Source organism: Urocitellus parryii, chromosome 9 (genome assembly GCF_045843805.1).
Source record: "Urocitellus parryii isolate mUroPar1 chromosome 9, mUroPar1.hap1, whole genome shotgun sequence".
NCBI lineage: Eukaryota > Metazoa > Chordata > Mammalia > Rodentia > Sciuridae > Urocitellus > Urocitellus parryii.
In genome coordinates, this window is record NC_135539.1 from 137,545,950 (window position 1) to 137,569,164 (window position 23,215).

Sequence of the window (23,215 nt, forward strand, 5' to 3'; positions counted from 1 at the left end):
TGGAAGAGGAGATTGGCTGTTGGTTGGAGAAAAGTTTGGAAAAGAAAATAGACAAGAGAGGAAGAATAAGAACAAAAAGAAAAAATTAAAGACACAAAAATACAACAAAAATGCGAAACACCATTCATATATCATTGTCCTTCACACACTGATGCATAAAAAACATACTGTTCCAAATATGGTAGAGAAATTAGTAAATCAAAAAATAAATCTTGCTGGAAAGTCGAACTGTCTCTGTCAGTGTTCAACAGTTTCTCAGCCCTGTCTCTGACATCTCTTGGGATCACCAAACCCAGATCAGCTCTTGCAAACCCAGTCTTTGTCCCACCGATCTGGGCTTCAGATACCTCAGGCTCAGCCACACTGCATTCCCAATATCTCAATGCTGTTCCTACTTGCAGAGAGACCACCAGAGGATACACTCATGCAAAAGAGCACCCCTGAGGTACAGCACCAAGACAAGGGCCACCAGCACTCTCAGCAGGAAGACCCCAGGCTCCTCCAAACCCGCAGGCACCCCCCACTTTGGACCTGAAGTTCCCAGCTGCAGTCCCTAGACAGAGGCTCTTGTGGTGGTAAACCTGATGGCACCCAAGACCCAGGCCTTGGCTGGTGTCCCAAAATGGGTGCAGCCACGTGCAACCAAACCTGGAGTCTCCCCCAAAGCAGTCCTCTAGGCTATGGTAGCAGTGGTAGTGGCCATGGTTGTTGGCAGCAGGCAGTGGGTCAGCAGTAGCGGCAGCTGTAGCTGTGGGGGCAGTGTCACCAAGTGATCTCTGGGGGTCATCATCAGTGTTGGCTTCAGTTGCATCTGGGGCAGCAGTTTCTTCTGTGGCAGCAGCACCCAGAAAGAAGACCTCCAGGTGATCTCAGGTTGGCAGCAGGGGAATCAGAGGCAGCAGCATTGGCGATAGTTGTACAGGCGGTGGTTGATTGCCACAAACACATTTTACAAGCACATTTTACTTTTTTATTTTACTCATGATGAACATCTAGGCTGCCTTTGATTCAGTACTATCACAATACTGCTGCTGCATAGATATTCTCTTATTGACAAACATGGTTATTTGGGATATGATATATGTATGTGAATACACATACACACATGTACACATACACAAAAGTGCACACATACATTTACATACATACCCACATAGACACATAGCCATATACTCTGATGTGTGTGTGTGTATTTACATAAAATCTCAGGAGTGGAATTTCTGGATCATTAAATATATGAATAATTAATCCTATATTGCCCACTTGCTGTGTATGAAGATTCTTATTTCTTTAATATCTAACATACTTGATATTCTAATTTTTTAATAATTTAGTAGAGACAGTATTATTTTATTGTTTTAAATTGCATCTTTTACTAGTGAATTGGAATAGTTCTGGACACTTGAAAGACATTTTTCCTTTCGATGATTAGTAATTCACATCTTTTCCCATGTTTTTATACTGGTTGTATATGTTGATATATAGGAATTGTTTGTATTATGGTGGTACAGAAGGTATAAACAGTTCCAGCAGGGACTTTAATCCATTTGTAAATTCTTCTCTTTTTTGATAATACCACTGTATTCGGGAGTCCATAAGAAGTTCTGGGAGATAAAAATTGTTAGCAGTGATATGGATTAAAGGGAACCTTGGTATACCTTGGTATACTGTTAGTGGGAATATAAATTAGTTCAGCCATTGTTGAAAACAGTATGGAGGTTTTTCAAATACAACAAAACTACCATATGATCTTGTATCCATGGGATCTGCATCTGTGTATTTAACTAAGAGGTTGCAGACTGAAAATATTCAGAAAAAATATCTCTCTACTGAACTTGTATAGGCTTTGTTTCTTATTCTCTAAACACTGATTTTATAGAGCATTTACGTTGCATTAGGTGCTGTAAATAATGTAGAGAAGATTATTTAAAATCTTGTAACTATGCAAATACTATGTCATTTTATATAAGGAACTTGAACATTTGCAGATTTTTATATCTGAGTAGTCCTGGAACCAATGCCCTGTGGATACTAAGGGATGCCTTTGTAGCAAAACAAAACAAAACAAAACAACTATGTATATATGAATGACATGTTTGCACTACCATATTCTTTCCTGTACCATTTATGCTAGTTGAGATATGGAATCAACCTAAATAACCATTGATGGGTAAGGAGAAGAAAATGTATGCGGTACATAATGGAATGTTATTCAGTGTCTTAGTCTGCTTGTATTGCTATAACAAAATAGCTGATATTGGGTAATAAATAATAGAAATTTATTTCTCACCATTCTCTACTTCCAAAATGGTGCCTTCAACAGTTTCTCACATGACAGAAAGTGGGAGAGTATAAAAAAGAATGAACAGACTCCTCTCATGGCAGAAGAGAGCAAACCCACTTCCTGAAGCCCTTTTATAAGGGTCTTAATCCCTCTGCCAAAATAATTTAATTACCTCCTTACTATCCTACCTCTTCATACATCACATTAGCCATTATATTTCAATATAATGAATTTTGTCAGATACATTCAGATCATAGTATTAAACCTTAAATAAGAAGGAAATACTGCCACTTGCCACAACACAGATGAACCTAAAGGAGTTTGCTAAGTGAAATAAGCCATGCATAGAAAAATAAATACTTAGTGATCTTACTTAGATCTGTGTAGATTGTACTTATTTATGTGTGTGATCTTACTTAGATGTGTTGATCTCATAGAAACAGGTAAAACTGGCTGCCAAAGGTTAGGAAAATTGGGAAATGGAGAGATGGATCAAAAGATACCAACTTTCAGTTATGCATGATGAATAACCTTTGGGGATTTAATGTATAGCATGTTGGCTATAACTGGTAATGCTGCATTAGACTTAACTGGCCAAGAATAGATCATAAATATTCTCACTACAAAAAGAAAAGGTAACTGTGAGGTGATACATATGTTAATTAGCTTGATTATGTTAAGCATTTCACAGTGTATATGTGTATCAAAACATGTTGAATACCTTAAATATATAAAAACTTTGTCAATTAGACTTCAAAGCTGGAAAAAGTTTTGGGTATTTGTGAGATATTTTGGGAGTCTAAAAGTTTTAGGGATTTGTATCAAGTTCCAGGCATCTGTATGTTTGGCCTGGCTGCCATTTTTGGTGTTTGCTATGCTTGTGCTTGTGCTTGGGTCTTTTGACCTATCCTTTTGTGAATGCTATCAATTGGCAGAATAGGAGGGGTTCTAAATGGATTGTTAAAGGTTTCTTCCTGAACCTACTCTGGATGTGTTCTTGCCCTTAAAAAATTGAAAAGAAAATGTGGTGTTTGGGCGATCTCCTTTGAATTGCTGTAGTTCCTGTCATCTGCCTTCTATTTCTTAGGAAAGGGAGTGGTTGGTCAACCCTTTTATCTTCTTTTATTCTATCTTCTGCCTATCTAATAGGAATTCCTTCAAGTTTTTTGCTTGGATGGATGCCACCCTTTCAAAATGTATTATTCCATTCAAATTGGTAAAGCAAAATAACATAAATAAGATGGTTTATAAACAACAGAAACTTATTTCTCACAGTTGTGGAAGCTGGCAAGTTTAAAGTTAGTCTTCTGGCAGATTAGTCATCTGTCAAAGATGCCAATTCTGGTCCATGGATTATTGGTCTATGAAAAATGGCATGCTTACTCTGTCCTAACATGATGGATGGAACAGTCTTGCTCCTTGGGGCCTCTTTTTTAAGGGCACTAATCCGTATATGAGGGCTCTGCCCTCATTAGCTCATCACCTCTGAAGGCTTAGACTTCAAATACCATCATTTGGGGGGGGGTTCAGCTTGAATTTGGGGGGCGGGAACATATTAAGATTGTAGAACCAATTTTATCACTGGTACATAATTTTCCATATTATCTCTTCTTTGTTTATTCTGTCACTAATGAAATACTGTATACCAGGCATAGCACTGAGCACTTTGTAGATGTCTTATTAATGAGTACAGTGGTTCTGTGATTTAAATGTTATCCCAGTTGTATAAATGAGGAAATGGGATTACAGAGATTAAACTACTTGTCCAAAGTCATAAAGCTGTAGATAGCATAGCTAGGATTAGCTTCAGTTAATTTTATTTTTCATGAAGGTCATAAAGCTAGCTTTTGATGACAGGAATGAAGATTTTCTTCTATTTAATTACTTAGATGATATTCCTTAAAAGCTACGGGTTTAAACTGATCTGATGGTAGTTTTTAAGTTTTACAACTTTTAGTGATAGTGGAGCATATTATATGACATGGCACCCACTGCAGTTCTCTTTTAAAACAAAAGATTAATTAATGGATGATAGAGCTTCATGTAAAACAAACCTGCTGTCCAGTCCAAGAGTATTTCTCACCTGGAGTATATAATAGCTTCCATTACTGTTCCTACTTTTGATTCCTTTAGTCTCTTTGTGTCAGGTGGAGTGATTTGGTTCATCATTTTGTCTAACCATGTCATCACATCTTTGTTCTCAACCTTCCAATGAATTTCTGTTTAATTTACTGTATAAAGCCAAAGTCCTTAACTTTACTTTGAATTCTTCAAGTTGGCTCCTGTAAACTCGACATCTCTTTAGCTTTGTCTTGGTCTTCTGCTGTTTTCTCACTTGCTTATTCTGCAGGTCTTCTTGCTAGTCTTTGAACATGTCAGTTATATTTCCTGCCTTAGGACATTTGTACTTATTCTTCTGTCTGCCAGATAATTGTTCTACTAGATTGCCATGTAGATGATTTCTTCACTACCTTGAAATATTTACTAAAATGTCAGCTTCTCATTGAGTCTTCCCTGACTATCCATTCCCTAAATTTACAACCCATTTCCCAGTGCAACCCTTTCTATTCCCTTTCCTCACTTTATTTCTTCCTTAGCATTTATCATAATCTAACCTTATTATAGAAGGGCTTCATTTATCTTATTTACTCTCTGTTTCCTATTAGATTGTAAATGCTGTGAGGGGATTTTTGATGGATATTCACAGTTGGTTCATTGTAGATGCCACAGCCAGCCATAAAATGTCCATTGGAAGCATTATTACTCACATTTATTAATGTATTTAATTTGGAATTGGAAAGATCTATCTCCTTTTTCTTATTTTAAAAATGCCTTGTTATAGGAGCTATTTGAAAGATTGGTATGTTAATACCTAGACATGTGGTAGAAAATTTTGTATATTTACTATTGTCCAAGACTGTTTCTAGTTTTAGAAATTAGTATTGAGACTATAGAGTTGCTTTCAGATGGACTTTTTAAAAGTCATAATTATGTATGATTTATTTGAGACAAATGAAACTGAAGGTCATTATGTTAAGTGAAATAAATCAGGCGCAGTTCAAGCAAGGACTGCTTGAACTCTCTTACATGTGGAATCTAAAGTAGTTGATCTTGTAGAAATAGAGAGTAGAATAATAGTTACTAGAGGCTGGGTACAATAGGGGAAGAAGGGATTAGGAAAGGTCTATTAATGTACACTACGATATGATTTGGAGAAATAAGTTCTAGTATTTTATTGCACAGTAGGGGGAGTATAGCTAATTACTGTATATTTCAAAAAGCTAAAAGAGAAGGCTTTTAAATATTATCACCTAAGGAAATAATAAATGTTTAAGGAGCTAGGTATGTTTACCCTGATTGGAACATTACACAGTGCATACATTTTTTGAAACATCACATGGTACCCCATAATTATGTGCAATTTTTATGTGTCAATTAAAATTAAATACCATTTAAAAATAGATTTAGGCTAAAATGTCTTATAATGAATGACAAGAAACAAAACTTCCCCTTCAATATTCCTAAGATAGTCCTCTAAGAAGCAATCCTTTCAATTCTTGTAACTATTTCTTTTGGTGGAATTAATCATCAATGCCATCATCCTGATATTTGAGTGCTTATTTGGTGCTTACTAATGTTGCAAGTAGGTTTTTTTTTTTCCTTTTGAATTGAATTGCCTTGTGAGGTTGATGCTGCTGTTATATGCATAGTAACACATGAACAAGCTGAGGCATAGGGAGATTAAATAATTCATCACATTTTATAATTAAAAAGTAGACAGGCTATGGATTTAACACAGACATCACGACTTCTCTCCTCTATTATGTACTGCTAACTAGATTGCCTGCATTTCACGAAATAACATGGTTGTTACAGTTTGGATCTGGATGCTCCCCAAAGGCTCATGTGTTCTAGGATTCATCCCCAAAGATGGTTCTATTGTGAGGCAGTAGAAAACTTTAGGAGGTGGTGCCTAGTTGGAGGAAGTTGGTCACTGGGAAGGTGGTCTTAAAAGCTGTATCTTCTTGGCTGCCATGAGTTAAAAGCAACTTGTTTAACAACACCCTTCTACCATGATATTCTGCTTTACCAGAAGCCCACACTGATGGGACCAAGAAATCATGGACAGAAACCTCTACATCTGTGAACCAAAATAAATCTTTTCTCCTTTTAAGTTGATTTTCACAGATATTTATCACAGAAACAAAAAGCTAGCAATAATACTACTGTTCTTGACGTATTACTTGAACTTGCTATCATAGATGAAAATTTAAATATTTCAAACTGGTGAGCAAGTAGGTAAGTGCTTGGCTAGGTAGTTCTGGAAGAGGTAGAAGATTAGGGTCCTTTGTGTCAGTGCTATTCAAACTATCTGTGATAATTTTTTTTTCATTTTTTTGGTCATATTTATAATTTTTTAAAATTTAGTAAAAATGAATTACTACAAAATAAGATTACAAACCCCATATAATGCAATAAAACTCATTTCAGTTATATTCAACAACATTCTGTCAAATTCCCCTACAAGATGAAGGTTCTATACTTCAAATTTCTATACTTCTTCAGAAGTTGGTAACATAATGAATCCTGCAATCCTTGGACCAGCCCTGGCCCACGAGCTACACTGGATGGTGCTGTCCTGCTTATACTAAGTCTTCCAGTTAATCCCTCTGTTTTCAGTCAGCCTGCCTTTTTCATGTTTATCATCTCCTTGGATTGAGCCTCTTTTGGGGTAGGCAGGGTTGATTGGCCTACTTTTTAAGTTTTATCCCTTTCAGTATGTACTCTGATCTGTGGCCTTCTCTATCTTGGTTCTTCATTTACCTTTGTGTCTGCTTTTCTTCCTGTGGAGTTTGTTCAAGTATCTATCATTGATAAATATTTTTCTTTTCATTATTGAGGCTTTAAATCCTGCATTATTTTTATTCTTCTATCATTTTAATAGGTTTAGGAGGAAAAGTAGAGAAATGTTTTTTAGTAAGTTTGTTGCTGTTGTGACTTGGAGGTCTACCAAAGTTTTATTTTTTCCTTCTAGATGTGGGCAAGAGACTTGGCATTTAAGGCTATTAGATACTCTTATGTGGGTTGCACACTGAGGAGTCATATCTGATCAAGGGGAGATAGATCAAGGGCATGAAAAACAGTTAACATTTTACTTATTAAATCTTTTGCCCTTTTGTTGGGACTGAAAGAGAGACTGCCTGTTTCTAATTCCAGAAAGTCACCAAGTTATATATGTGATTGTTTTGCCACATCTAACCTAAGGGAGTGCCTTTTTTTTTTTTTAATTTTCATAGAAGTGTTGTATGTCTTAATTATGTACTTGAAGAAACTCAAACATTAAAATACCCTTTTTTCAGAATTTTACCAATTTGATATACATTATATTGTATCAGATAACTCCTGACATATTTAATGAATTAGTTGGTTTGTAATTCTCTGTTCCCTAATCCACAGATCTCAAACATCTTTCTCCTGGGTCCCTTTGTAGCCATTGTGGTAATTTTCCATAACATGTTTGACTCTATCAAAAGACTTTCCAACCCCACTTTCTAGGATATTGTTTATAATCAGGAAATAATCCTTGAAGGAGTAAATTTTCATTTAAAGTTTTAAATGTTAATGTGTCATTAGTAAGATTAGGATTTGTATACTAGTAAAGAAAAGTGGATAAATGCTGGATTAAAGGGGGATGGATTTGCTTTTATCTTGCAAAGAGAACTTCAGAGATAGATAATCTAGGATTGATAGAGCTTTTTGAGGATGTCATCAAGGAACCAGTATCCTGTTGTAAGCTTATGACTTTTGTCTTCTCAGTCACAAATGGTGGTTGTATCTCTAGACATTTCATCCGTTTAGACCTAAATTTGAATTTTGGCTTTGAGATTTTTACAGCTTTGTGCCTCAGTTTCCTCATCTTTAAAATGGATCCCATAATATGCACCTGTCTCATTGTGTTGTAGAAAGATTAAAACTATTTAATGTATGTCTCAGTTCAGTAGATCTAGTTTGTTATTTGAAATAGTGATAACTATTATCATTATCTACAAGCATTATTGAAACTAGAATTCTAAATTTGTCACTTGAAGAATTGATATTTTGGGGGATAGAGAAGAAAAGAGGTAATGTAGATTAACAGGTCCAGGTAGGTACTCTTGAATACAGGAATGTGGAAGAAGATGGTAGAATTTTCTTAAGGGCTTTGTGACTGTGTTGCACTATAAAATTATGGACTGAGTAAAGTATTTAAACCAATTAAATGTACTCATTACATTCTTTTACTACAATCTTTGTAAAGTTCAGCTCAGTAGGAATTTCATCTTCTATTGATAGGTTTGAAGATGTAACTCAAGTATTTGCTGAATCTGATTTCATTGATATTATTAATAACCTTTTCTAATTTGTTGACATTCTTCTTTAAAAAATTTTTTTTTCTTTTTTTTTTTTTTAGCCCCATCTGCTTTGATATGATCGAGGAAGCATACATGACGAAGTGTGGCCACAGCTTTTGGTAAGGTGATTTTGTTCAGCGAAATAGTCTTTTTTTTTTTTAAACTTATATGTATATGTAAACCAATGAGAAATTATGCTTTTTAAACTAATTTTATATTGTTTCCTTGACTGATCTGTGTTACAGGGTTCACAGTTCAAGGTAGTAACATATGGTTGCTATGAGTTCTGTTGAAATATTTTATCATAGGTTTTTAAGATGGATTTTAAAATTTTTTGTTTATTAATTATTAACAGGAACTAAGCTGTTTCAGAAAATGGAGGTTGATGAGCATAAACATAAACACCCATTAGTCACTTGTTGGACTAAGCAGAAGAACCAGTAAAGCATGCTGGGGAGGATGTGGGGAAAAGGACATAGAGGATTAAAAAGTTCTCTGTTTTCTTGTTTAACATTTTGTTTAGTGGTATCTTGAGATTTTTTTTTTTATGTCCCATTAGTGTGTATATTAAAAAAAACGTAGTTATAAAATTGACACATAAAATAGAATTCACAGTTGTAGGCAGTTTAATGTGTATACTTTAGTAGTGTAAGTTATGTTTGTTTTTTGTACACTCTCCAAAACTTTTTCATCTTATAAAACTGAATCTATATACTCACTAAAAACAGCTCCCCATTTTCCCTTCCCATCTTCACCTGGCAGCCACCTATTAGTTAGTTTGTATGAGTTGGACAATATACAATATTTCTCCTTTTTGTGACTGACTTGTTGCACTTAGGATAAAGTCTTCTGTGTTGTAGCATTGTGTGTCAGAATTTCCTTCCTTTTTAAGGCTGAATAATATTCCATTGTATGTTCATTCTACATTTCATTTATTCATTCACCCTGCACCCCCCCCCCCCCCCCCCCCCGTAGACAATGTGTATGCTTCCGCCTCTTGACCCTTGTGAATAATTCTGCTGGGAACATGGATATACAAATATCTCTTCTGGCCCCTGCTTTCAATTTTTTTAAAAAATATATTTTTAGTTGTTGACAGACCTTTATTTTATTTATTTATTTATTTATTTACTTATTTATTTATATGCGGTGCTGAGAATTGACCCAATGCCTGACACATGCTAGGCAAGTGCTCCACCACTGAGCCACAACCCCAGCCCCACTGCTTTCAATTCTTTTGGATATCTACTCAAAAGTAGAAATTTTGTTTTTAACAAAATTTTGTTTTTATGTCACATTAGCGTGTATATATTTTTTAAAAAAACGTAGTTATAAAATTGAGACATAAAATAGAATTCACAGTTGTAGGCAGTTTAATATGTATACTTTAGTAGTGTAAGTTTTGAGGAACCACCATACTGTATTCCAGGAGTTACACCATTTTATATTCTCACCTGCAGTACACAAGGGTCCAGATTTCTTCCACATCCTTGTCGATGCTTGTTTATCTTTCTTTCCTTTTCTATTTCCTTTTCTTTCTTTCTTTTTTTTGATAGTAACCATCTAAATGAGTATGCAATCTGTATTTTTTAAAATTTTGCTGATTGATTACAAAGGATACAAATGAAGCACCATATACATCAATATATAGAGTATGAGATAGATGGGGAAAAAGGCAGGGAACTTTTAGGCATGCTACCCTCCCAGCACCTCCATATGTTCAGCAACACACAGCTCTCTGAACCCTGGTTTTTACATGGGCTTCACTAAGTTGTCATATTTAATTAAATAATTGGCCATTGGTGATCATCTCAACCTTCAGCATTCTCCCCTCCCTAGGGATGGAGGGGGCTAAAGGTTCCAGCCTTATAACTCCATGGCTGTTTTCCCTGAAAACCAGTGATCCAGAGTCTATCCTGGAGCCCCCAGACATTGTCATCTCATTGTACTTCTTTATTCTTTCATTAGAGGTGGCCCATCCTATTTATGATCAGTCACCTTCATGAATAATTTACCTATTTCCTTGGCATATTAATTTAGCATTAGTCTTTTCTGTTGTGTTCTAACAATTCTTACATTCTCATTCATATTGAGGATGAATATGATATGTAGCATCATATACTATAGTTATGAAGAATGTTGGGTGTGTTAGCACCAATCTAAGTTCTTTAGTTTTGTCTGGTACATGATGCTTCATTGACTGGTATTTCCAGTCAGATGGTCCCTTAAAACATTTGGAATGAAAGTAGCTTTCTTTATTTGCATTGTTTATATTGTTTATTAAAATAAGATTAGAGCAATTAATAATTCTTGGCTTAGAAATGCAAAATTTATTGTAACTGAAAGATATAATATGAAATGTGAATTTCTCTTCCTAATCTTTCTTTTTTTTATTCTAAGAAGTTATCACTGGCAAGCAGGGAATGTGTAGCTTTCCAGAATCTTTTGCCATTTAAGACTATGTTGCTGTCTTCAATAATTTTTATCTGTTAGTATATTATTATGCTGTCATTATTGATTCATGAATTACTTCTTCCTCTGAATTTGCTAATGAATTTCTGGTCATCTGAATCTTCTTTTTAGGCCAATACCTGTATGGATTTGGTGTTTTTAGGCTGATTATTTAACAGTTGTAAATTCCTGAGTTTATAAATTGATTCAGCACCTCAGTATTCCAAATACTTCTCAGAATTTGGATTTTGATTATAATGGAAAATCGAATGTTCTGGAGTAGACTTTTCGCACCTTGGCACTATTTCTGTATAGTACAGCAGAGATTTTCTGTTGTGAGAAACTCTCCTGTATATTGAAGATAGTTCAACAGTACTGTTGGTCTCTCTTCTGTAATAAACCCCACCCCCATGTGATAACCAAAAATGCCTCAGACATTGCCAGACATCCCTTAGGAAACAGAGTTGCCCACAGTTGAGAAATATTATTGATGCAGAGCAATCTCTTTTGGTCATAGACCAGGGTACTACTTCTGGATCTAAAACTTACTACTATGTCAAGTCACTTAGCCTATCTCCTCTGCTGCCTTTTCTTTCTCCTTCTCCCTCCTTTACTTCTTCCCTCCTTCTCCTCCCTCTTTTTCCTTTTTCCCTCCCTACTCCTTCACTTCTTCTCTCTTCACAGGCTTAAAATTCTTGAAGTAGTAAACATTGTAAAATGGGCTTTTTAGTTTTTTAAATTGTCCTTTAACTTACACATTTATGATGGTATTTACAAGGGCTCTGGATCAGTTCAGTAATTTTCTGTGTTGAGAGGATAATAAATTACTGATTGAGCTTATAATTGGAAATCCTGGTCTTTTCAATTAATCCTATAATTTTCCTGGTATTTTCAGGTCATTGTTGGAAACCCCATTGGTTTCATAGTTTTTTTTTTTCCTCTTTCAAAGTAGAACAATTTAGGCTTTGATCCTTGTTACATTTGAAGTTGTATTATATCCTGACGTCAGTGCATTTTGGTTTTGGTAGAACAGAGACCATCATGTTAGCAGGAGCTAATAGGAGTGGAGTCTGGCGGTCCCGGTGTGAGTCTTGGTATACTGTGAAAATTCTTTTCAGTTTTGTTTAAAGCAGAAGTTCATAATTATTTATCTAATGTGTGAGGCCCCTGAAACTTCAGTCATAAAACATAGCCTCTCTTCTGTGTGTTCTTGCTGGTAAGTTAGAGCCAAGTGATATACCGCTCAAAGCTGCATCCAGATTATTAGCATTACATCAAATTGGACCATGTCAACTTGGTCATATTTCATCTTACATATAAGTAAGTCTTCCTGTTTGCAGGTTGGAGATGAGATGGCAGACACGTCTTTCACTTTATTTATTCCCACTTGAGAACTCGTCTTAATCTCTTGTGATCCTGTTATTAAGCTATATAACCTTACTGAAACTCAGTGATTTAATCGTCTGCTTCTGCATAATGTAAAGATAAAACTGGGGTTTTTCTCTTTACCCCTTTGCTGCCAAAAGATAGTTCCCTGTATCTTATTTCTCAGACCTCATGTCCTAATTTACTCTTTTGCTAGATTAAGCTAGGCACGGTGGCACAGGCCTGTAATCCCAGCAGTTTGGTAGACTGAGTAGGAGGATCATGAGTTCAAAGCCAGCCTCAGCAACTTAGCAAGGGCCTAAGCAACTCAGTGAGACCCTGTCTGTAAATAAACAAGGACTTAGGATATGGCTCAGTGGTTAAGTGCCCCTGGGTTCAATCTCCAATATCTTAAAAAAAAAAATTTCAGGCTGGAAATAAAATCTACATAGATTGATGCCTGGGTGTCAGGTTGTCTTTTGTGTTCCTAGGCTAATTCATCATCTTATACCATGCTGTTAGTCTTCTTGTATATCTGGTTAGTACTGTTTTTTTTTTTTATCTATTTTTTACCTAAAATTTTCTAATTACTCAGTTTTCTGTATCTACTCATCCTTGTTCACAAAGACAGAAAAATGTTTCCATATTTTGTAGATCGTTATATGCATAATGGAAGAAACAGATACTTTCTGTTTCTCTAAATATGATATGCATATTTAGAGAAATGTCCATTTTTATCATATATTTTATAGAGAAAAAAGGTATCCATTTATGTCAGTTGTGAATAGCTTGAAAATTCTGAATGTACCCAAATGCATCCTGTTTATCATTTTGCCCAACTGTTTTGACTACCAGTCTAGTCATTTATCTTTCTCTTGGCATCTTGGAGTATTGAATGTGGACCAGTGATGGTCAGGTAGGATAGATGAATGAGAATGAATGAGAAATAATGAAAAATTCTAGTACTGTTATAATATAGAAAGGAGCAGAACGTGTTACTTGTTATATCTGTTCCTTTGTGGGTTTGGCATTTATTGATTTGAATTCTTAACAGGACTGTATGCTAGATTTTAAGGGTAAGAGACGAGTGAAACCAATCCTTTCTTTTAATTGGGAAATGGAAGAGGGGTTGACCAGTACATACAGAGATAAGTTCAAGATATGATGTTACTGTTCTTTAAACTATAGCAGGACCTACTCTGGACTGGCAGTGAGGTAGTAGATGCTATAAGATGCATCTTATTGTTAGTATTTTGATGCATTTAAATTTTATAGATAAATAGTATATATAAAGTCCAGTGCAGAAAAGTCATCTGGACTTTTGTTCTGATGACAATTATTATTTTTTAAATATGTTTTTTTATTTTATTTTATTTATTTTTATGTGGTGCTGAGGATCGAACCCAGGGCCTCATATGTGCTAGGCCAGCACTCTACTGCTGAGCCACAATCCCAGCCCCTGACAACAATTCTTTTTGACTATATATAGATTACTTTTTCTTCCAAGAGGCATTATTTGGTAGTAAACCAATTGATAGGAAGTATGATTAGTGTGCCAAAGAAAAGAGGATGCACTTTTCTAGATTCTGGAACAGTTTTTTTTATAATGAAAAAAAACTCTTGACTTTTACAGATTTTGTAGTGCTAGAGATTGAACCCAGGGCCTTGTACATTCACATCCACCATTGAACTACACCCTTAGCCCTTAACTTTTTGTCATATTAGTGACCATTTTTGACCTATTTTTTAACCAAAGTCATTTGCTATCACCCAAAAGGTTCTTTTGCTTCTCTGTCACCCTCTCATGTTTAGTAAACTTTCTAGATTCTCTTCTTTATGATTTTCTTTATTTGAATTAAAAGTCTTGTCATATGTGAGTATTTCCTGTAATGTTAACTCATTCCCATTATCTGGTAAGCAGGCTATATATTTCTCCATGTTGGGAGAAATGTTTGTACATCTATATAATGCTTCTCTCATAATTAAAATGAAAACAAACATTTAATATTTTTTTTGGCTTCACTGAATTTTCCATATAGGAAATTTTTTGTCAGATATAGGCATATCTTGTAAAATATGGTAATCCTACCCTTGTCATAGTTGCAATAGGTAATGATGTTTCTGGAATACTGTGCAAGTTATTTGTTTAATAGGTTTTTGAGTTTTTATTATGTGCCAAGTATTTAGTCCAAATTTTAGGCTCTTGTGCTGTGCCAAGACTAGTGTTACTTTTTTTTTTGTATCTTTCTTTTTTTTTTTTTTTTTTGTTTGACAGTAATGAATGTGAGATGAGAAATAGTTGATAACCAAAACGGTAGAAACTGATGGATGTAGGGTGTTTTTGTTTGTTGAAAAGTAGAGTAGGGTAGGTTGATAGAATAGTCATCTTCAGTTTATAAAGCTGAGGTAAATTTATAATAATTAGGATACAGAACAAAAAAGGTACTTTGGGAATGATCTTTCTAAATCACCTTTGTAATTTCTTTTTTTTAATATTTATTTTTTAGTTGTAGTTGGACACAATACCTTTATATTATCTATCTATCTATTTATTTATATGTGGTGCTGAGGATCGAACCCAGGGTCTTGCACGTGCGAGGCAAGCGCTCCATCACTGAGCCACAACTTCAACCCTCACCTTTGTAGTTTCTTAAGTCATTTTTTTGATAAAAATTTTGTATATTTATGTTAGAAACTAAAGGATATCTATAAAAACATTCTGTATAACTCACAAATACTCTTTTTCATTGGCAAATACTCTTTTGACATTGTGGTGAATGTCTTTTTCAATTTATTTAAAATGTACATATATAAAAATTGTTTAAACAAATGTCAGATGATATTGTAGATACTGTATCATAGGTCATTACTTACTGCAGTGGTATATTGGTAGGGTGATTTTTTTTTTCCTCATGTAAGTTTGATATTTTTCTGTAATTTGTTTGAACAGTATTTAGACAGGAATTTAATATAAGAAAGGGGAAATTTTCTGTAATCACATTTTTTCCAGAAATAACTACTAATAGGTTATTTTTATATCATATATTGAAAAATGATCTTTATTGTCAGTATATAGAATTCATTGAATTGATATTTACAAATTTCATTTAGTTGACTTCCTAGTGTTTTGATTGCTTTCATTTTAGTTGAGTCTTTACAGATAGCCCTTCATTGAACACCTTTCTACCTATATATTTTCTTAGAATAAATTCTGTTTTAAAAAAAAAATGTTCTAATAGTTATACATGGTGGTAGAATGCATTTTTGACACATCTTTTATAAATGGAGTATAACTTCTCATTCTTCTGGTTGTACATGATGTAGAATTACACCAGTAGTGTAATCATATATGCACACAGACTAATAATGTCTGATTCATAAAATAAATTCTTAAAAGTAAAATCCCTATGCTAAAAGGGATGCAATACCTTACCAGTTTTCCTGTAACTTTCTCTCTAGTAAAATCATGCTGGTTACATTTCCTGCAAAAATACATAAAATGATCATATCTCTGTGTCTCCTTCTGTATGACAGAATTTTCTTTGTGTTTCTCTCTGACTAAAAGCTAATATATAGATTTGGATTTTGTTGTTGTTACTAGTGAAGGTAATGGTTTTCTCATGTGACTTTTTGTATTTTTTTTTCTTTTCATTTTTATTTGAATGCACTCTTAGTATATTAAGGACTTAAGCACTCCAGTAACTAAAATGTAAGCTTTGCTTGCTTAAACTACACCATAGACATTTGATTTTCTAATATTATTTTATACAATGTAAATTTTATAAACTTAAAATTTAGTACCTTTAAAAGTTAACATATAATAAACTTGCAATTTGAGTTTATTTTCACATAACTTGTATATTATTCATGCAGTAGATGCTCTGTATATATTATTCATGATGTAAAAATAAAAGCTGAAATGAATTGTTAAGATTATTTATGTTGATTTAGGAATATATGACTGTCATTTTGTGACCAGTTTTAATTTTTTCAGTTTTTAAATGGATTTAATTAAGCTTGTTTTATTTTTTCCCTGCTAATAGCTACAAGTGTATTCATCAGAGTTTGGAGGACAATAATAGATGTCCCAAGTGTAACTATGTTGTGGACAATATTGACCATCTCTATCCTAATTTCTTGGGTGAGTCTTTGGAATTATTTTTACTTTATAAAAGGATGATTTGTTTTCCCAAAAGTATGTACTGGCACTAATTTGTTCAGAAAACCTAGCTCAGAGGTAAGCAAGTTTCTCTCTACCACCCACCAAGGTACTTTCTTCTTTTTTGGCATAGCTTCAATATGTTGTTTATAAATATCACATTTAAGTTTCAAAAAGAAAAAGAAAAAATGAGCCAGGTACGGTGGCACATGCCTGTAATCCCAGCAGCTTCGGATTCTGAGATAGGAGGATTATTGAGTTCAAAGCTACCCTCAGCAATTTATTGAGACCCTAAGCATCTCAGACCCAGTCTCTAAATAAAATTTAAAAAAAAAAAGGGCTGGGGACATGGTTCAGTAGTTCAGTGCCTTTGAGTTCAATCCCTGGTACCAAAAAAAGAAGAAAAAAAAAATTAATGCTGCCTTTACAATCTTTTGTAGATGGGTGGAGAGGATGTGAGGCTTAAGGAGAATGCTAAAGGTCCAGAACAACTTTATTTCTCTCTATGCAATATTACACATTCCTCTGCTTCTCCTGCTGGATCAGCAGTGAGAAGTAACAGGAAATGGTTCACAAAGAAGGGAAATCCATGTTTGGTGAATATTGTGGAAAAGGGGAGAAGTTGTATATGAGAATTTCTAAATAAGGGAAGAGAATGTGTGAACTGGGAAGGAGTTGAAAAGTCAGAGCTGGGGAAAGAAGACAGACACAGTATTTTTACACAGAAGTGGTAAAAACTGGAGAGGAAAATCGAATTATATCATGACCATGTATGAATATGGCATAATGAATTACACTGTTATACATAATGTACTAATTAGAAATCTACAGAGACATGCATCCATAAGAGTAAATAGTAAATGCTTAGAAATAGTATATAATTAGAAGCTGATGGGAACAATGAAAAAAAAAAAAACAAAACCTCTTCATGTCAGATTGCCTAAGATATTGTGGGATACCTTTAGTTTGAGTATTTGAATAGGAAGCCAGATAAATTGTCAGATTAAAGTAGGCATATCAAATATTGATATGTATCTTAAAAGGTTGACTTCATTCTAAAGAGTATTAAACTCAGAGATAGGTGTTGTGACTACTTGTGTATTCCGATCAGCCAGAAAATCTCCACCTTCTATTTTCATTCTCTTGTCTGTCTCTTCTTCCCTCCAGGACACAGTCTTTATGCTCCTCTGCGTCCCTATCTATCTATCTCCTTGGGTCCTGAGACCTCTCTTTTTTTCTCCTAAGTGTTGTTCAGGTTGGGGCATTAACACTCAATACTCTACATAACTGAAGTACCTCAGCCTGCTACATATCATATTCAACTTCAATGTGAAGTTTTGGGCCCATCCTCAATATGAATAAGAATGCAAAAACTATTAGAACACAACAGAAAAGACTAATGCTAAATTAATATGCCAAGGAAATAGGTAAATTATTCATGAAGGTGACTGATCATAAGTAGGATGGGCCACCTCTAATGAAAGAATAAAGAAGTACAATGAGATGACAATGTCTGGGGGCTCCAGGATAGACTCTGGATCACTGGTTTTCAGGGAAAACAGCCATGGAGTTATAAGGCTGGAACCTTTAGCCCCCTCCATCCCTAGGGAGGGGAGAATGCTGAAGGTTGAGATGATCACCAATGGCCAATTATTTAATTAAATATGACAACTTAGTGAAGCCCATGTAAAAAACCAGGGTTCAGAGAGTTGTGAGTTGCTGAACATATATGGAGGTGCTGGGAGGGTAGCATGCCTAAAAGCTCCCTGCCTTTCCCCCCACCTATCTCATACTCTATATAATATTGATGCATATGGTGCTTCATTTGTATCCTTTGTAATCAATCAGCAAAATTTTAAAAAATACAGATTGCATACTCATTTAGATGGTTACTATCAAAAAAGAAAGAAAGAAAAGGAAATAGAAAAGGAAAGAAAGATAAACAGGCATTGACAAGGATGTGGAAGAAATCTGGACCCTTGTGTACTGCAGGCGAGGACATAAAATATTGTATCCCCTGGAAAACAGTTTGGTGGTTCCTCAGAAATTTAAAAACAAACAAAATTTCCACGTGCTTCAGCAGTTCTATTTTTGAGTGGATATCCAAAAAAATTGAAAGCAGGGGCCAGAAGAGATATTTGTATACCCATGTTCCCAGCAGTGTTATTCCCAAGAGCCAAGAGGTGGAAGCATACACATTGTCTATGGGGGGTGCAGGGTGAATGAATAAATGAAATATAGAATAAACATACCATGGAATATTATTCAGCTTTAAAAAGGAAGGAAATTCTTTTTTTTTTAAAGAGAGAGTGAGAGAGGAGAGAGAGAGAGAGAGAGAGAGAGAGAGAGAGAGAGAGAGAATTTTTAATATTTATTTTTTAGTTCTCGGCGGACACAACATCTTTGTTTGTATGTGGTGCTGAGGATCGAACCCGGGTCGCACGCATGCCAGACGAGCGCGCTACCGCCTGAGCCACATTCCCAGCCCGAGGAAGGAAATTCTGACACACAATGCTACAACACTTTGAACTTATGCTCAGTTGTCCTTACCTTAATATACTCTTTCAGTCATCTTCTCTTCCAAGACTTATTCTGCAGCTGCTCCCTACCTCCCCCACCCTGTGTGTATGTGTACGCATACATTTGGTTGTCTTTCTATCTTCTCTCTGTGTCTCTCACTGTCTCTTTCTCTAGCTTTCTCTGTCTTTTTATATAGAATTTGTAAATTAAGTTTTATTACTTTACTAATGAATGGTCCTCTTACTCATTGATGTAGAAGACACCATGCATTCAAAGTTTAAAATCCATGTTTAGAAACAAAGTAGATGGAACCTGTCTCCTTACTACTATCAGGCACTATCCTAAGTGCTGTGGACTTAAATTCATTTAATTTCTGTTGCAGTCTTTTGAAATAGGTACTGCTGTTACCATCTTCATTCCCTAAGTGAGCAAACTGAGAAGGCAGAGATAATGGGTAACATGGATAAACTTTTATGGGTAGTAGGTTGTGGAATTGGTATTTGGCCCTAAGCAGTCTGGGTTCAAGAGTCAATTTTTTTTTTTCTTTACTGTCTTGGCCTCTGAAAAGACAATTGCTAGAGTGGAAGCTTTAGCAGTAAATACGCATTTTTCTCCTACCATGGATATTCTAGGGCTCCATAAAGTTAAAATTAACAAGTGTATAGACAGTAGTGCAAGTTTAGATCTCAATTTTGCGAACTAAGTTTTGAAACGAGGTTTCAAGTAAATGCCTATTTGGATTTAGAAATATAAAAGTGTTAAAAGAGACATGTGAAAAGGTTATGTTAGTAAGGTTTAATTTATTCACTCAACAAACAGTGGGTGCCTACTATGTGCCAACCACTGTACATTGTTGAATATGTTAGAGGTTGATTCATTAAATGCTTTAATTTGTAGATTAAAGAAACTAGCTGGGTTTTTTTTCCCCACTTTTCCCCAGACAAGAAAACATTGATTTTTTTAAAAATAAAATTCCAAAGTTACAGAATGAAACTGATTGTGTTGCTATTCTTGTTTGTCAGTTATGGCACAGTTTCCAAATGATTTTCCCTTTCAATGTGTGGCTGACATTTTAAAATTTGCATGCTTAGCCCATCATATATATCTTGGATTTTAAGAAAGTTTTTTTAAAATTTTTTTTTAAAAAAATATTTCTGTATTTACTTACTTACTTATGATACTAGGGATTGAACCCGGGGGTTCTCTACCACTGGGCTACCTCCCAGTCCTATTTATTTATTTACTGAGGCTGACCTTGAATTTGTTGTCAATGGGATTGTAGGTGTGTGCCCCCAGGTCTGGCTTTTGTTCAATTTTAAAGTACAAAAATTAAAAAATTCTTCATGGTGAAGTAATTTCAGTAAAATGTACTAAAAAATTTTTTTTTAAGTTTATTACCCAGGAATTATTTCTAGTCATTATAGGATTTTTTTAAAATATTTTTTTTTAGTTGTAAGTGGACACAATACCATTATTTATTTATATATTTTACATGGTGCTGAGGATCAAACTCAGTGCTTTACACATGCTAGGTGAGCGTTGTACCATGAGCTACAACTTCTGCCCCAGGAATGGTTTTTAAAGAAGAAAATATGATTTATTTATTTATTTATTTTTAGGTAGCTACATGAAAAGTCTGTTCTAGTAATAGAAATTTTAGTTTTGGTAAATATAAAATTTTTATCTATTATGTTTTCTTTTTAGCTTTTATCTGCTAGAACCATTTTTAAATTTTTTTGGCCTTTAAAAACTCTTATAAGTGTTATAATAAATCAAATTCAGTGCTATGTGAAATTTCTTATTAAAATGTAATGACATGGAAAATGTTAGTTCTTTAAAAGCCATAATTTTTTTAACTGTTTATATCTGTAATTCAGACATTACACTCTTGTTTACTTATTCCTGTTTATTCCCTTGTCTTATTTCAAATTCTCTGTTTTTGTCTTTTCTATATTATAATGGCAATTTTGGGAAGTACATACATTTCAGGCTCTTTAGAGTCAGACTTATATATGCTCACATTTGTACTCTTAATTCCTAACTTTTATTAATCCTTCATATAATTACTCTCTGTATTAGGGTTCTCTAGAAGAATAGAATCTACAGGAAGTATAATTATAAAAAGGGGACTTTTTAGGTTGGCTTTTGTGACCAGAAGCTGGATAGTCCGCAGTGGCTGCCTGTAGGCTGGAGAGCTCGAAGAACCCGTAGCTGCACAGTCCAAGAGGCTGAAGCCCCAGATCAAGAGGGATCAGTGGTGCTACTCAAGTCTTGAGAAGGAAAGCTTCCTGAGGGTCACTGTGAAAGTCCTCTCTGGAAGAGTGAAGAAGCAATAGTTCGATATCCTCAGAGGACTGCAGCAGCAAACAAGAACCTGTTCAAGAGACATTGAGCTTGCATCTGCTGCTGCTTCCTGTTCTTCCAACTTTTATTCCATCTAAGCCATCATCCTATTGGATGCTGCTACCCAAGCTTAGGGAGGGTCTCCATATCAGTTGGCTATGCCACGTGCCAGTCATTCCTAGACACACCCTCACTGACATAACCATCAGCCTCTTAATCCTTGGCATCTCTTAATTCAATCAAGTTGACAATTTAAATCAACTATTACAGACTCCATGTTTCAACTATATCTATTTTAACTCGTCTCTAGCTGACTTTGCTTTTCTGTGTTTTTCTCATACACATGCTTTTTAAATTTCTTTTCCCATTCTTTTTCTGCTTTGTGAATTTCTCTGTCTTTATGTGGCCTAACTCTTTCACCTTTATGTGAATCCTGCATATTAACATTTTGATTGATACAATTTGTGTACTTTGTAAATCTATTTTCAGTGATAGTATTGATTATCACATTATGTTGCAACTACTGCATCATATCTGTCTTACTATTTTGAGTTCCTTGAGATCTTGGATTGTTTTATTTATCTTCTAATATGGTTTTGATATTTAAAAAAAAATTTATATCTGCATTGTGGCACAGTGGAAATTATTAGATGGTTGAGCTTGGATCCCAACTCTGATTTTATATTGTCACTGTGAGTGCTTTATGCTTTCTGTCCTCATATTCCCTCATTTCTAAATAGAATAATGTGTAAGATAATGTCTATAAAGTGAGGTACATGACATGATAGTGCTAGTTTCCTGTTAATCTTTTTTTTTTTTTTGTATTAGTATGTGTTGACTAAAAAAAACACTCAGAAAAAAATGCAAGTAAAAGTGACTTAAACATTATGGAAAATGTATTGATTGATGGGCAAAGGATTTCTAGAACTTGTTAATCCAGTACTGTGTTGATAAGTTCGTTCTTCCATTCCCAGCATGTGCCTTGGGCCTTTGGCTAGGCACCCTCAAGTTTGAAAAATGGCTCAAAGCAATTTCATGTACCTTCCCCTTATGAAGGCAGGGGAGAAATTTGTTTGTTCGTTTTTTTCTGTCCTCTCTTTGAAAGGCAGCGTACCTCTCATTGGTTAAAACTGGGTTGTATACTTGACCCCACGTCATTGTTGGGAGGATATGAATGTCTAGATTGGCCTTTCTTAGTCAAGAACCATACTGTGGGGCTGGAATTGTGGCTTAGCGTTAGAGTGCTCTTCTAGCACACACAAGGCCCTGGGTTCAATCCTCAGCACCACATAAAAATAAAATAAAGGTTTTGTGTCCAACTATAACTAAAATGAAAAATATTGAAAAAAAAAAAAAGAACCATACTGTGGGCTTGGAGAGGGATCTAGGCTTTCTGAAAGTTAAGTTACAGTTTGCCACTTAGAAAATAATCTTTTTACCAAGAAAAAGGATAAGATGCATTTGGGATAGGTAAATGACGGTGTCTTCTGTGGTATTTTTTTGAAAATTTACAACAAAAACAAAACCTTTTAGTGTTTATATCTTCTTGTAAATACTCAGATACCCATTCCAGTCACATGTGGAACATGAGACACACAGTGTTGAATTCTCTTTTCACAAGTGTCATTAATGAGAAATTTCATATTCTGAAGAATTTTTTTCTGTGGTAATAAAAGTTGTAATGGTAACAGGTGTGGGAAG

At 34.7% G+C, this 23,215-nt stretch overlaps 1 protein-coding gene across 5 annotated transcripts in view; it reads left to right on the forward strand.

Moving 5' to 3' along the window:
* Positions 1–23,215, forward strand: part of Cop1 (COP1 E3 ubiquitin ligase) — a 172,574-nt gene that overhangs the window by 11,070 nt on the left and 138,289 nt on the right. For all 5 annotated transcript variants that reach the window (XM_026388476.2, XM_026388479.2, XM_026388477.2 and 2 more), the window contains exons 2-3: positions 8,736–8,795; positions 16,536–16,633. In XM_026388476.2, the coding sequence (XP_026244261.1) occupies positions 8,736–8,795; positions 16,536–16,633 (158 nt within the window). The remainder of the gene's footprint in view (positions 1–8,735; positions 8,796–16,535; positions 16,634–23,215) is intronic.